Source organism: Balaenoptera borealis (genome assembly GCF_965194805.1).
Source record: "Balaenoptera borealis genome assembly, chromosome: 4".
NCBI lineage: Eukaryota > Metazoa > Chordata > Mammalia > Artiodactyla > Balaenopteridae > Balaenoptera > Balaenoptera borealis.
In genome coordinates this window covers 51,773,760-51,786,817 of record NC_138861.1, presented here as the reverse complement: position 1 = coordinate 51,786,817, position 13,058 = coordinate 51,773,760, and the positions used below count along the sequence as shown (strand labels likewise).

Sequence of the window (13,058 nt, the reverse complement as noted above, 5' to 3'; positions counted from 1 at the left end):
GTGCTATGTAAAATTTCTGTAAGATTTCTTTATTTTTGCTTAGGAAAGAGAAATTAAAAGGTGGAAATTGACCAAAGGATAAGTGTCTTGCGTTAAAAACTTCAGCGATTCCTCCTCACCATTTTTTTTTTGTTTGTAACATGAAAGCATTTACAGTACTACCTAGGCACTTTTGCCTTCATGAACCTCTTCCACCATAAAAAATTTTTTTAACTTATATTTTGTGATGATATTCATGTAAAGACAAATATGTTAACATTATATATTAAAACACTTTCTTTGACCTAAAAGTTCATTTTCTTTGGATCTTAAAAGAACTTGAAATATTTTCCAGGGCCCCTGAACCTATTGTGGGTCCTGGCATGAGGAGATGTAGCACAAAGTGAGACTTCAGGGATGTTATCAACATGGAATTGACTGAAATACCTGACAGCACCAAAGAACTCTGGGAAGGATGGCATCTGCCAGGAAATCCTCAGAACCTTTTGAAGATAAATGGGAATGTTCGCTTGAACTGAGTAAGGATTCAGAAGAAAGCCATTTCCACTATGCTATGAACCCAAATAAAACTAAACTGTAGGGACTTCCCTGGTGATTCAGTGGTTAAGATTCCAATGCAGGGGGCACGGGTTCAATCCCTGGTCGGGGAACTAAGATCCCATATGCCTCGAGGCATGGCCAAAAAATAAAAAAAATAAACTGTAGGAAGGGGGAATAGCACATTATTGTTTAATGGGTACAGAGTTTCAGTTTGGGAAGATGGAAAAGTTCTAAGATGGCTGGTGGTGATGGCTGCACAACAATGTGAATACACTTAATGCCAGGGAACTCTGCACTTTAAATAACCACAACTTTTACTATTAAAGGAACAACCTGTAGACATAGTGTGATTTCAACAATGAAAATTATATATATATAGAAGGAGATAACAGGAGTCATAATTATGTGGTGAGATGGATGGTAGACTCTTTCCTATTGCTTTTATGTATTTTTCACATTTTCTATAATAAGCACATAATATTTTAATTCATACAAGGTGACTCTGTGTGTGTGTGTGTGTTTCTGTCTTTTTAAGAATAGGTGAAAAAAACAAGATTTACTTAAAGGAGACATAGTCATCCATTAATTTATTCAATAAATATTCATTGTAGGTGCACTCTGTGTCAGGCATTATGTTAGTTGCTGGGGATACAATGGCAAACAAGACAGAGGTAGCTGCTGTTCTCATATAATTTATAGTCCAGTGATATATATATATATATATATATATATATATATATATATATATATATACAAGTAAATAGGCAATTCCAAAACAATGTTATCAGAACATACAAAGGGGATCTTAACCCAGACCTTGCCCTAGAGGTAGGAGGTGGTTAGAGGTTTTCCAGGGGCAAGTGTCTGCACTGTTAGATGTTCAAAAGGAAAAAATCTTATCCAGATCAAAGATAGTGAGGTGGGATTGAAGAAAGTGTTCCAGGTGTAGGGAAAAGCCTCTGCAAACACCAGAGGTAGAAGAAGGGAATATGGCACCACCGAAGAGCTGACAGGTGTGGCGAGAGCCTAGAGATTGGGGACAGCGAGGTGCTGGGAGAAGATAGACTGGAGAGGCAAGCAGGACCATATCATGGAGGGCTTGTACGCCACCATGTCCAGGAGTTCCAATTTTATATCAAGGCAGTGGGGAGCCATGGAAGGATTTAAAGCAGTGGAGTGCCCACACCAGACTTTTATTTTAGAAAAGAATCTCAGGCTGCAGTGTAAATAACTGAATAGAAGGACCAAGACTGTGGTCACATTAATGTAGACAGAAAGTGATGGGCTGCGGTAAGGTAAAAACAGTGGGGATGAAGAGAGGGATAAATGGAAGATACACGTGGAGACAGAAATACCAGATGTGGTGTTTAACTGGATGTTGGAGGAGAGTCCAAGAGGTGAAGAATAGGTGATAGACTGAGATGAAGAATAGGTGATGATAGACTGGAGATGGGGATGAAGGTGAGGGCAGGGCACAGTGCTGTAGAATTTGAGATGCCAGAGAAAACCAAAAACCATTTCCATTAGGCCCTTGGCCATGTGTGCCTGGAGCTCAGAAGGCACATAAAGGCGAGGTGTAGAACGGAGAGTCCTCAGTCTAGAAGTCAGTGACTAGTGAATCCCTAGCCCACAGGTGCAGAGATGCGGCCGTAAAACTGATATAAGGAACTTCCTCAGAGTCACTCTGGGCTGGCCCTGTTCCACTGCTTTTGTCCAGGCACCGATTCTGGTCCTCGATTTTGATTTTGGTTGTGTTTGATGATAGAGGAAGCTCATTTAGATTTGTGTAACTGGTATCTGTAAGTAATTGAGACGGGAGAGACTGGTGCTGTCTGGGAAAGGAAGGGAAAGTGAGAAGCAGGAAGGAGCTGTGGTATCACGAGATGTGCGTCTGTGCACGGCCCTGCTCAGATGCCGGAGGATCAGAGCCTGATTCCCAGAAGTGGTGACTGTACCACCTCGGGTCGCTCTCGACCACATTACCCTGCCTTTATGTTCTTCACAGCGTTCACCACTCTCTGAAATCAGCTTCCTTTTTGGTTTATGTGGTTTCCTATCTATCCCCACCCCTGAGCTAAGCTCTGCGAAAGCAGGGACTCTGTATGGCTCCTCAGAATCTCCTCAGCACCTAGATAAGTACCTGGCCCACAGCTGATGCTTAATAAATATCCGTCAAGTGAATGAACAGTTAAGTCCAGCCTGATGAAAGGGCAAGCGGGTCCAGACAAAGACTGTTTTCTGAACAAAATTAAAACCCATTGCTATGGCTCCTGCCAAGTAAAGGAAATCACATGTTTCGAAGTATTGGTACGAAGGACCTTTTTGTTCGTCTCCTTTGTAATGGAATATTTTCTTGTTTTGAGATACAATTTTGATGCCCTCTGACAAAAACCAGATTTAAAACAGCTGCAAACTTGTCATTAAAACAAAACTGATCAAAGGTACAGTATTTCTATCATACACAGTAAAAAGAAAGGGGGGAAAATCCACCGGCATTGGCACTGCCACCACAGCGACGTGGAAATAACAAAAGAACACGTAAAAGCAGCTGCAGATTTTCCATTTCTGGAACAGTTTGTTAGGGGAAAGAAACGTCTGCAGGTGCTTTTATTTTACCTTATGTGTAAAAATAAGTTGCTTATCTCTGACACAAAAGCAGAGATGAGCTGGAGCCACCCTGCACTGACTCGTACCAGCTTGTGAGAGCCAACTGTTTCCTTTTGAGAACCAGCTGTTAAACTGTTGGCAGTTTGAAATCAGCCATGGTGGGGGATATTTATACTACAGAAATCAGAAAAAAACATAAATCAGTCTCCTCTCCTCCCAGAGAGCCAGTCGTGAAACATTTTCTGGCACACCACTGCATGAACAGTAATTCAAGCCATGGAAGTAGGTGAAACCACTCAGGAGATTATGTGAAGTAAAAAAGAAGGCCTAGGTCAGAAATCTGAGGAACATCAACAATGAAGATAAGCTAGAAGAAGAGATGGAGAAGAACTGTTAGAGAGATGGGAGAAATCCCCAGAAATGGAAGTGACACAGGGATGAGTGTTTCCATTGTCAACCTCGTCAAATGCTTCTGGGAGGCTGTATTGGTTTGCTAGGGCTGTAGTAACAAAGTACCACAAACTGAGTGGCTTAAACAGTGGAAATTTATTGTCTTATAGTTCTGGAGGCTAGAAGTCTGAAATCAAGGTGTTGGCAAGGCCATAATCCCTCTGCAGGTGCTGGGGGAAGATCTGCTCCAGGCCTTTTTCCCAACTTCGGGTAGTTCCTTTTAGCAGTGTAACTCCAATCTGCACAGGGTGTTCTCTGTGTGTGTATGTCTGTCTCCAAATTTCCCCTTTTTATAAGCTCATCAGTCATATTGGATTGGGGCCCACTCCATTCCATTATGACCAATTCTTAACTAGTTATGTCTGCAATGACACTATTTCCAAATAAGGTCACAGACTGAGGTCCCAGGGGTTAGGACTTCAGCATATGAATTTGGAGGGGACACCCAGACATTCAACCCATAATAGAGACAAATAAGATAAGGATTGGAAGGTAGTCATTGGATTTCGCAATAAAAGGTCACTGATGATGTGGGAGAGATTGATTTTATGACACGATGATGGGAACATCATGAGGGTGGACCGAGGAAGGCATGGTTAGTAAGAAAGGCTGCAAAGGGGAGGAGAAAGAGGGTGGTGACTGCAGAGGCACACGTGCTGGGAGGTGTTTGAGATGGGAAAGACTTGAGGATGTTTCTATGCCGAGAAGAAGGATCCAACGAAAAGAGAGAGGTTAAAGATACAGGAGAGAGAAGGGATGACTGCTAGAGCGAAGTCCTTGGGGAGGGGAGAGGATCCACAACAGAGCTAGAAGAACTGGGCTGAGAAGAGAGAAAGGAAGAAAGCTAGAGGTGGCCGTGCTGTCTGCAGGTTCGACTGCAGGAAGAAGAGGAAGTGCCTGTCTAGTGACTTCATTATCTTTGGGAAAGAGAAATGCGGTCATAGACTAAGAGTGATGAAGCGGAAGTGGGATCAGAGTTATGAAGGAAGTGGAGAATGAGAGAGGCCAGAAAAGGAGTGTTAAGGAGTAGCATTAAAGGCCAAGTAAGTCTGGAGGCCAGGAATTTACAGCATGACATCAATCCATGTCACTGAGAGATTCCCCTCTGCCCCCAAGAGCGTAATAGCCCTGCTATGCGGGGTGGCCACTAAGACTGGAAGCAGAGGCAAATACCTATAAGTGGCTTATTAATATGCATGACAGTACATGATTAGATAATATTTTCCATTTCCAGACTTTATGGCCACCTTATAGATTCCAAAGAGGGAAAATATAGTTAGACTAAGCTAGGTTTGGGTTTTAGCAAGAAGAAAAATGGGGTAGGAGTTTGGGGAATATTATCATAAAAACGATTCATGTGATAAATCAAGAAGCCCAAATCAGATATGGAAGAAGTAAAAGGAAGAGGCTATTCAGTGGAGGTACTTAAAAAATAGTTGTGGTGGGATCCACAAAGTAAAAAAATGCTAAGAGGGTAAGGAGTACAGTCCAAGAATGGGAGATTTTAATTTAATATTTCAGATGTTGAAAGGTTCTTAATGATGGAAAGAGTCAAGGCATGGCCATGGCATCAGGTTGTTGAAATGGAGTGAAATGGTGTGTTCTAGGAAGCTGCCCCCCCCCCACAGAAAAGTGCCCTGTTTTTTGCATTTGCCAATTTCCATGGTGTAAATATTCCCATCAAGGCTGATTTCAAGGTAATGGTGTTGATGTCACTGAATGTGGAGTTGGAAAGAAATGCACACATTTCACGAGCTGGTAGAAACTGGCTCCAGTAAAACACTGAGTGAAGATTATTAGAAAATGTGGGTGTGAAGAAACTGAGAGACAGTATTCAAGTGGACTTGAAGTCCTCTAGGATGATGGTGGGACGTGGGAGTGCAGAGGAAGCTGTGAGATCAGTGTGGATCTTCAGTCAGTAATGAGGAGTGAGTAAGAGGGGAGCAGAGTTCGGCTGCAAGGAGCATGGGAGGAGAGCCAGATGTGGAGCTAGCAAACCTCACACTGGATCGGGACAGTCATCTCTAGCAGGCATCAAGTTATCCAAACTGAGTGTTTTAGACACTTTGCATAGATTATTTCACTTAATGCCCAAACATCCCAAAGAGGTAGGTGTCATTATTACCCTCATTTTACAGACAAGGAACCCGAACAAAAGCAAGCTAGGTAATTTGCCCAAGGTAACAAGCCAATGGGGATTTGAACCACAGCAATCTGGAGTTCAAACCAGTGGGCAATTATCTAGAAGCCACACTGGGGAATGGGGGAGGGCTGCAGTGTGGGAGAATGTACAGCTTCTGCTCCAAAGGGCTACTTCAGAGAAGTAGCTGCGTCTACTTCTCCACTTGCGTCTTCAAAAGAAGAGCCAAGTTTTAGCTAGGGCAAAGAGGAGGCCGGAATATTCTCCAGGGAAAATGGAGCAGGGTTACCATGCAAAGGGCTCTAGGCTGCACAATGAAAGACTTTGTGGAGGAAGGGAACAGTGAGCGCTGCTCAGCCAGGGGGAAGCGCAGAGTCTCAGGGGTCAGAAACTATGAGCCTACGGCTTGTTGATTGTTCTCAGTTTTCTGTTTCTCTGGCTGTGGTTCTTTCTCTCAGCAACAGGCACAAAGAGGGCCTGAGGTTATTTCCAACATTGGTTATCAAAACATGCATTTGACATTGATAATAAGTGCTTTTCTAATGTGGAAAGCACCTTTGTCCATGAAGATGCAGGAATCTGATTATTGAAAGTTATTAATAATAAATATTTATCAAATTGGCAAAAAGGGATGAACTTTGCTGAAATAAAATAAGCAAATCCTTATGAAACGCAAGCACAGCTGCATTTTCACTGCAATCGCTGTGCAGCACCAACGTTTTTGCTCTGTGATTTCTACCACTGACTCGGCGCTCTAATTTTTACCTTGAATTAGTGAACTGTGCTTGTACTGAAATGTGGCTAGTCTGAACTGAGATGTGCTGGGAGTATAACACATACACCAGACTTTGAAGACTTGGTTTGAAAAAGAATGTAAAATATCTCATTAATATTCTGTATTGATTACATGTTGAATGATAATAATTTGGATATCTTGTGTTTAGTAAAATATATTATTAAAATTAATTTTACCTGTTTCTTTTTTCCCTTTTTTAATATGGCTACTAGAAAACTTTAAATTACATCATGTGGCTTACTCATGAGGCCCACATTCTATTTCTATTTAGCCCTACTGGTCTCTGTCCTCCCATCTTTGAGGGCCAGGGCCTCTTGGGAGCTCTGCATGTAGTCGGGCTTAGGAAGTTTTTGACTGGGTTGTGGATGAGTTACCTCTAGGAAGAGGGCAAACTGAAAAGATGCTCCTTTCTGATTCTAGATCGTTCTACCATTGGCATTTAAGTTCTGTGTACTCCATGTTCTTTAACTGCAAATGTGGGGAAAAAAACAAACAAACCCAAAACACATCTGTTTGCCATCGTGGGAAACCAGAACTGTGCCATCTGACTGAATTTGCTTAGGCCTCTTTTGAAGTACCATAGAGATATGGGCCCTGATTCTCCTGTTCTCAAGACAGTGCTTCTTTTCATTACATCAATGTTCTCAATTTGTTTCCAGACAATCTTTTTCTACCATCCCTCCTCTGCTGCCTTTAAAAAATATGAACTGCTTTATTTTCTTTTTGTGTACTCGTGTGTCTACAATTAGCATCTGGCTTCAAATTCTGCCCCTTCATGTCATAGCTGGCTGACCATGGGCAAGTTGTTGAATCTCCCTAGGCCTCAATCTCTTCATTTTAAAAATGGGGATGATAATAGTACTGACCTCACAGTTTTGTAGCAAGGACTAAATGAATTAATGCCTGGGAGGTGCTTAGAACAGGGCCTGGCCTATGACGACGGTTCAATTAGTGCCAGCTATTTTTATCATCCTCTCCTTCTTAGTACTTCAGCTTTCATCTGCTCAGCTCTTGCCGTCTTCACCCAAGCAGTTTCACTCTTGAGGAACTGAAACACAGCAATGCCCCTCTGACTCTCTGCTCCTGTGATAGATGATAAGCCTTGTGATGTCTTTAGAGATGGAAGCGAAATATTTTGTCTTCTGAGATGGCCAGGTCACTTTGGGCACTGTGTCAGCCATCCTGGGGAGATGGACCCTCAGACCCTAATTCAGAAGCTCCGTCTCAGGTGACAAGGGGAGGGAGCTCTTTGTGCTGCAGTCTTTAAGGTCTCAGACGAGAATTGTGTGGGTGCCTCTGGGGAGAAGGCATGGAAAACAGCTTCTGCCCAGGGAAGGGACCTGGAGGGGTCAGGAGCCAGCCCTGGAGAGAAGCCCGTATGAACAGGAATACACTGTGTTTTGTAAACAAACAGCCTTATTTATTGCATGCTATGCTTTTTTGGTTTCATTATCCTCCAGCCTTTAACAAAAAGGTAGAGACCAGGGGTGGGGGAAGAAAGAGTGCTATGGGAAATTAAGAGATGTGTTTAAGAAGAATGGAAGTTCTGTGCGTGTTTGGGGGTGGGGAGCATTGCTAGTGAGTTGGTTAGCTTGACTGCAGGGTGATCAGGCCTGGACCCCAAAAGTCATACTGTAGGTTTTTTCTTTTGGACTTGTGTCTCCAGGAAGGGATACCCAAATGCTCCTCCTTGGGGAGGGGTAGGGTGTATGCTGGCTGCAGCAGCAGAAAAGGGCTTAAGGTCTCACATTTCAATAAATGGTCATTTACTTAATCTTTCTGTTTGCAGTAAGGCACGTCACACTCTCTCTTCCCCTATCACCACCCCCCCAACCCAAGCTAGGCCTGGGGTCCTCAGATATGGAGCCCTCTAGTTCAGTGTTTCACCAGAATAATCTTTCTGTCTCTCAGCCAGCTGCTGCCTGATATCAGCTCACTTTCCATAAGGGAAAGGGGAAAAAGTGGGAACTCCTTCCCATCAGGAAATTCTTCCTTTCTTGCCACATGGGGAAAGATAGAGGTTAACTACAATGGAAAGAAATGCACAGAGAATTGATGAATGGTTAGCAAACACTCACCAATTTCCAGGAAGAAGCAATTAACAAATTTTGAGCACTGTCAAACACTAAGTACTTATTTATTATCTCATCAAATGCTCATAGCAATCCTACAGGAAGGTTTTAGAAGTTCCATTCTACAGTTGAAGAAATCGAGGCTTGGAGTTGCCAAGCAACCTGTAAAAACCAAGCCACCGGTTTGGGCAGAGTTGGGAATCAAGGCTGGTCTCGCTGCCCATCCCGCAACCTTAGGCTATCTGCTTTTATTTGCAAAGTAAGTGACTGAAATTAGCAATAGCAGCTGAAGCTATGGGCACAGAAAGGCCAGCCTGTAGGTGTTTGGCAATGGCAGGATTTGAATTGTTTGAGTTGGTTGAGGTGTGGTCATCTCTGGAGGCTCTCATGGCCTAGATGAATGGCCTAGATGACCTGGGTCTGTCCCTGCAGCGCCCTATCTTGGAATCAGCCTGCACTCACAGGCAGGGGCCAGTGAACCTGCACTAGGCTCAGTCTTTCTCAAGTGAGAAAAAAAATTACAGCTAGTAAAGCAGTGCCACACTTTGCAGTCTCATCTTGGAGAGAGAGGTTTTTATTAAGGCTCTGTAAGTCACTGAAATAGTCTTCCAGGTCTCATTGATGTGATATTAAAATTTTTTTTAGAGAGTGTAGTATGGGAAATCTGTGTACCTTGTACTCAATTTTGCTGTGAACGTAAAACTGCTCTTTAAAAGTCTTTTTATAGAATAAGTAAGCTTATTCTCCTTTGTGGCCTTTTCCTCCCCCCCGCCCGCCACCCCAAGGAAAAAGTTGTTTTTTTTCTTTAACCTTACTAACAGAGTTTAAGAGACTGAAGCCTGGCGCACAGCGTTACTTGTCCTACAAGGTGCAGCAGATTCAAGTGCTCAAAGCCCTCCAGGTGCACTTGCCGGGCCCCCTCCTTCCGGCGAGTTTCTGGGGCAGATGGGAAGTTTCTTTCCGCAATTTCCCCTAATGCCTGGCCTTTAGTTGGCGCTCAGGCAACACTTGCTGAATGAATGAAGGCGGGAAAGAAGGGTTTGGGGGACCTGCAGGGGGTGGGCTGGGGAGCAAAAGAGAGAGAGAGAGGGAGAGGGAGAGGTGTGAGAAGGTTCCGGAGTAGAGAGAAGAGAGCGGCCGGCAGGGCGGGCGTGATGCCAGCAGGGCAGGAGAGAGGACAAGGACCCGAAGGCCCGCACTTACCCCAGGAAGGTGAGGAACCGCGGGTCCGTGGCCAGATTGGCGTCGATGGTGAAGGACAGGAACGCGGGACTCACCAGATGCACTGGCCGCTCGGTGGAGAAAAGCAGCTCCACGACGTCGTCAGCTGGCGCGGGTTCCGCCAGGGCGCCCGGGGAGCGGGGACCCAGCGGCCCCAGGAACAGCAGCAGCGGCAGCGGCAGCCCGGGCTTCCAGCGCGGCAGCATCTCGGCCTCACCTGGCGGCCCCACCCGCCAGGGGTGCGCAGCGACCGTCGAGACCGAGCGCACTTCCTCCTGCCCGGCCCCGGCGTCCTTTTCTCCTTTCCGCCACCCTCTCACTCCTCCTCAGCCCTCCCACTGCATTCGGCATCCCTCCCCCTGCTCCCTCCCCACCCCGCTCCGCCTCCCCGCTCACTCCCACTTCCTTGCACGCTTTCCCCTCGGCGGTGGTCACGTTCACTTAATCACCCACACCCATTTGAAGGGTGAGGACGTGGCTAGGATCCAAGCGCCCGGGAGGCCTGGGGAGGGAGCTCCCGGGGAGGAGCGCTGGGAATCCCGGACCGGCTTCCTGAAGCATAATGTCCAGCGAGCGCTGGTGAGAACGCCAGCGGTTCCCTCTTCCAGGTCCTCGCCTGTGGCGCCTGCTCTTCTGACCTCAACTAAAGCCTCCAGTGAGCATTTATCGCTTCCCTCCTCATCTGGCTTCTGAACACTTGCCTGTCACTTGAGCTTGCCAAAATCTGATTAACTATGTGTCCTCTGGCGGGAGTGCTGTTTCCCAGGCATCTTACTTTTGCCAGAAAAAAATCTGACCTGGGCATTGGCTAACCTACACCTAGAAAGAGATTAACTCCAAATATTTCTTATCAATTTCTCATGAAAACAGTATTTAGCAGAGCCTTAAAGTATTAGGTGTTCCAATATCTGAAACTCGGGACATACAGCCTCCATACAAGTGTGGGGTAACGACTGTCCCTTGAATTTGGAGACTTTGCCAAGCTTCCACTCCATACATTTATCTTTAGCTGTTGGCCAAACTTTTCTTCAGTTTCCCTTTGATGCCTACATTGGTATGTAATTACACCAAGCGCCATGCACTTCGGGCTTACTACATGCCTGGTACCGCAGGAGGTGATTTACCTTGTATTCCCTTTCACTCCCACAGCACTGACAAGTGGGCATTATCCTCATTTGACATGTGAGGACCCAAGCTCTGAGACATTAACATGTCCAAGGGTCAGAATCGGGATGGGAATGCACTTACGGAGCAGCTGGCAGTCTGTCTTGGCTGAAATGTAACTTCCTCAAAGACGCTTCGCCTGAATCTCCAGGCAGCTGAATTCCCCCCATGACACACTCTTACAGCATCCTGAACTTGCTAGAACTTACCACATTTGTTAGTATTGTATTGCTACACATTGGCCTCACCTGCTGGATTATAAACTCCGTGAAAGCAGAGACGGGGTTTGTCTTGTCTACTGCATTCATCAAAGCTCACAGCACCGTGCTTGGCACCTAGTCTGCATCCAATCAGTGTTGAGTAAGCAAATGACACCAAAACCCTTAGATTTTTCTGCTTAGATTGTACCACCAATAAAGTAATAAATAAAAATGGATTGTTTTGAAATTTATGTCTAATTTTCATAGATCTGTCTATTCTTAAGCAATTTAAAAGATTTTCCCCCGTGCTGCATGGCTTGTGGGATCTTAGGTCCCCCAAAGTCCCTGACTAGAGATCGAACCCGGGTCCCGGCACTGAAAGTGCTGAGTCCTAACCACTGGACCTCCAGAGAATTCCCATTAAAAGTTAAATGTATAGTTAATTGAGGAAGGTTACAGTTTGGAGATTTTGTGTGTATGTATCCACTACTTAGCAACTGTGCAATCTGAATCAGGTTTCTATCCTACAATTATACATAAGAAAAAAATTCATATATAATCACCAAGCTACCAGGGGATCATATGGCCACAGACATGAAGGTGGAAAAGCAGATGCCTGGGCTCCTTTTCTGCCTTTGTGCATGCAACCTACCCCACTCCACCCATGCCCCTGTTGTCATGGGGCAAATCACACCAATTTCTTTGGAATATTTGGGCTATTTTGAAAACTGATCATTGCAAGTTTTCTAAATAGTAAATCCTTGTGACATGGTGAGATGTGGGTCAGTGCGGTCCACATGTGAGTTACTAATATGGAAACCGGGAAAACATAAATGAGGAAGTGAAGAAAAGCGACTTGCATAAATGATGGCTGAGGTCAGATGAGTTCCCAGCTCCTGGATCTAAGCTGGTTTGATCCACTGTGCCAGATAAGAATATACAGGCACATAGAAGGGAGGCTATGTGGTAATATTAAAAGAACTTGTCATTTCAGAGACACTTTATAATTAGATACCTTACATTTTTATGGCAAGTCCAGCTTACACACATCCTAGCTAGAGCCCTTTTACATGCATCTTAGGCCTGCAGCTTGGAAGGGTGTGGAAGGTTGGGCCAGTTTTTCAACTTCCCAGAGCCTCAGCTTCCTCATTTGGAAAGTGGGTGTAATAATACATATTTCACAGTGCTTCTTTTAAGACTCAATTAACCTAATATATGTAACACATCTAGCTCCATATGCAGTATGAAGTACATGTTCAACAGATGATTTATTATAATTACTCATTTAATCTTCACGATAATCTTGTAAAGTAGAGTTGGACCCAGCTTTCTGATTCTAAGTCCAGAGATTTTCCACTATTATCTCCCAGATTTAGTGACTCACAAATTATGTGACGATAATGATTTAGAAATAAAAACCTTTAAATGAACTAGGACCAGTGCATGCGAATCATTTAATAATTATGACGTAACATCATTTCCATGTAGCCTTGGATTGACTTTCAGTAGTGGCATTGGGTTAAAAGCCAAAAGGGACTCACAGAAAGTTTACCAGGTCAACGACTACAAACACTTGTAAGACAACAGCTGACTGCAGGGCGTCTTCAGAAAATAATAATCTTTTCACTTGTCTGTCTAGAAAATTAAGATTTTCCTAATGTAGAAATCCCTTAGTGATGGCAATCTCTCAGGCATTTGTGGCTCCCTCCAGACTGTGTAAATAGTACACAGATAATATGTTGTTTTCAGTTATTGGGTTAAGACTTACTAAAGTTTTACTTTTAATTTTTCGACGATCAAACTATACTCTAAAACAAGGGGAAACTAAAAGCAAATATATGCTAGAGACTGGAAAGAAGGAAGTTAAC

At 44.3% G+C, this 13,058-nt stretch overlaps 1 protein-coding gene across 3 annotated transcripts in view; it reads right to left on the bottom strand.

Annotated features, from left to right (window-relative positions):
• The window catches only part of HPSE (heparanase), a 33,850-nt gene extending 23,676 nt beyond the window's left edge, over window positions 1-10,174 (bottom strand). For all 3 annotated transcript variants that reach the window (XM_082391144.1, XM_082391146.1, XM_082391145.1), the window contains exon 1: window positions 9,809-10,174. In XM_082391144.1, the coding sequence (XP_082247270.1) occupies window positions 9,809-10,032 (224 nt within the window). In that variant the 5' untranslated portion in view covers window positions 10,033-10,174. The remainder of the gene's footprint in view (window positions 1-9,808) is intronic.
• Window positions 10,175-13,058: the final 2,884 nt, after the last annotated feature.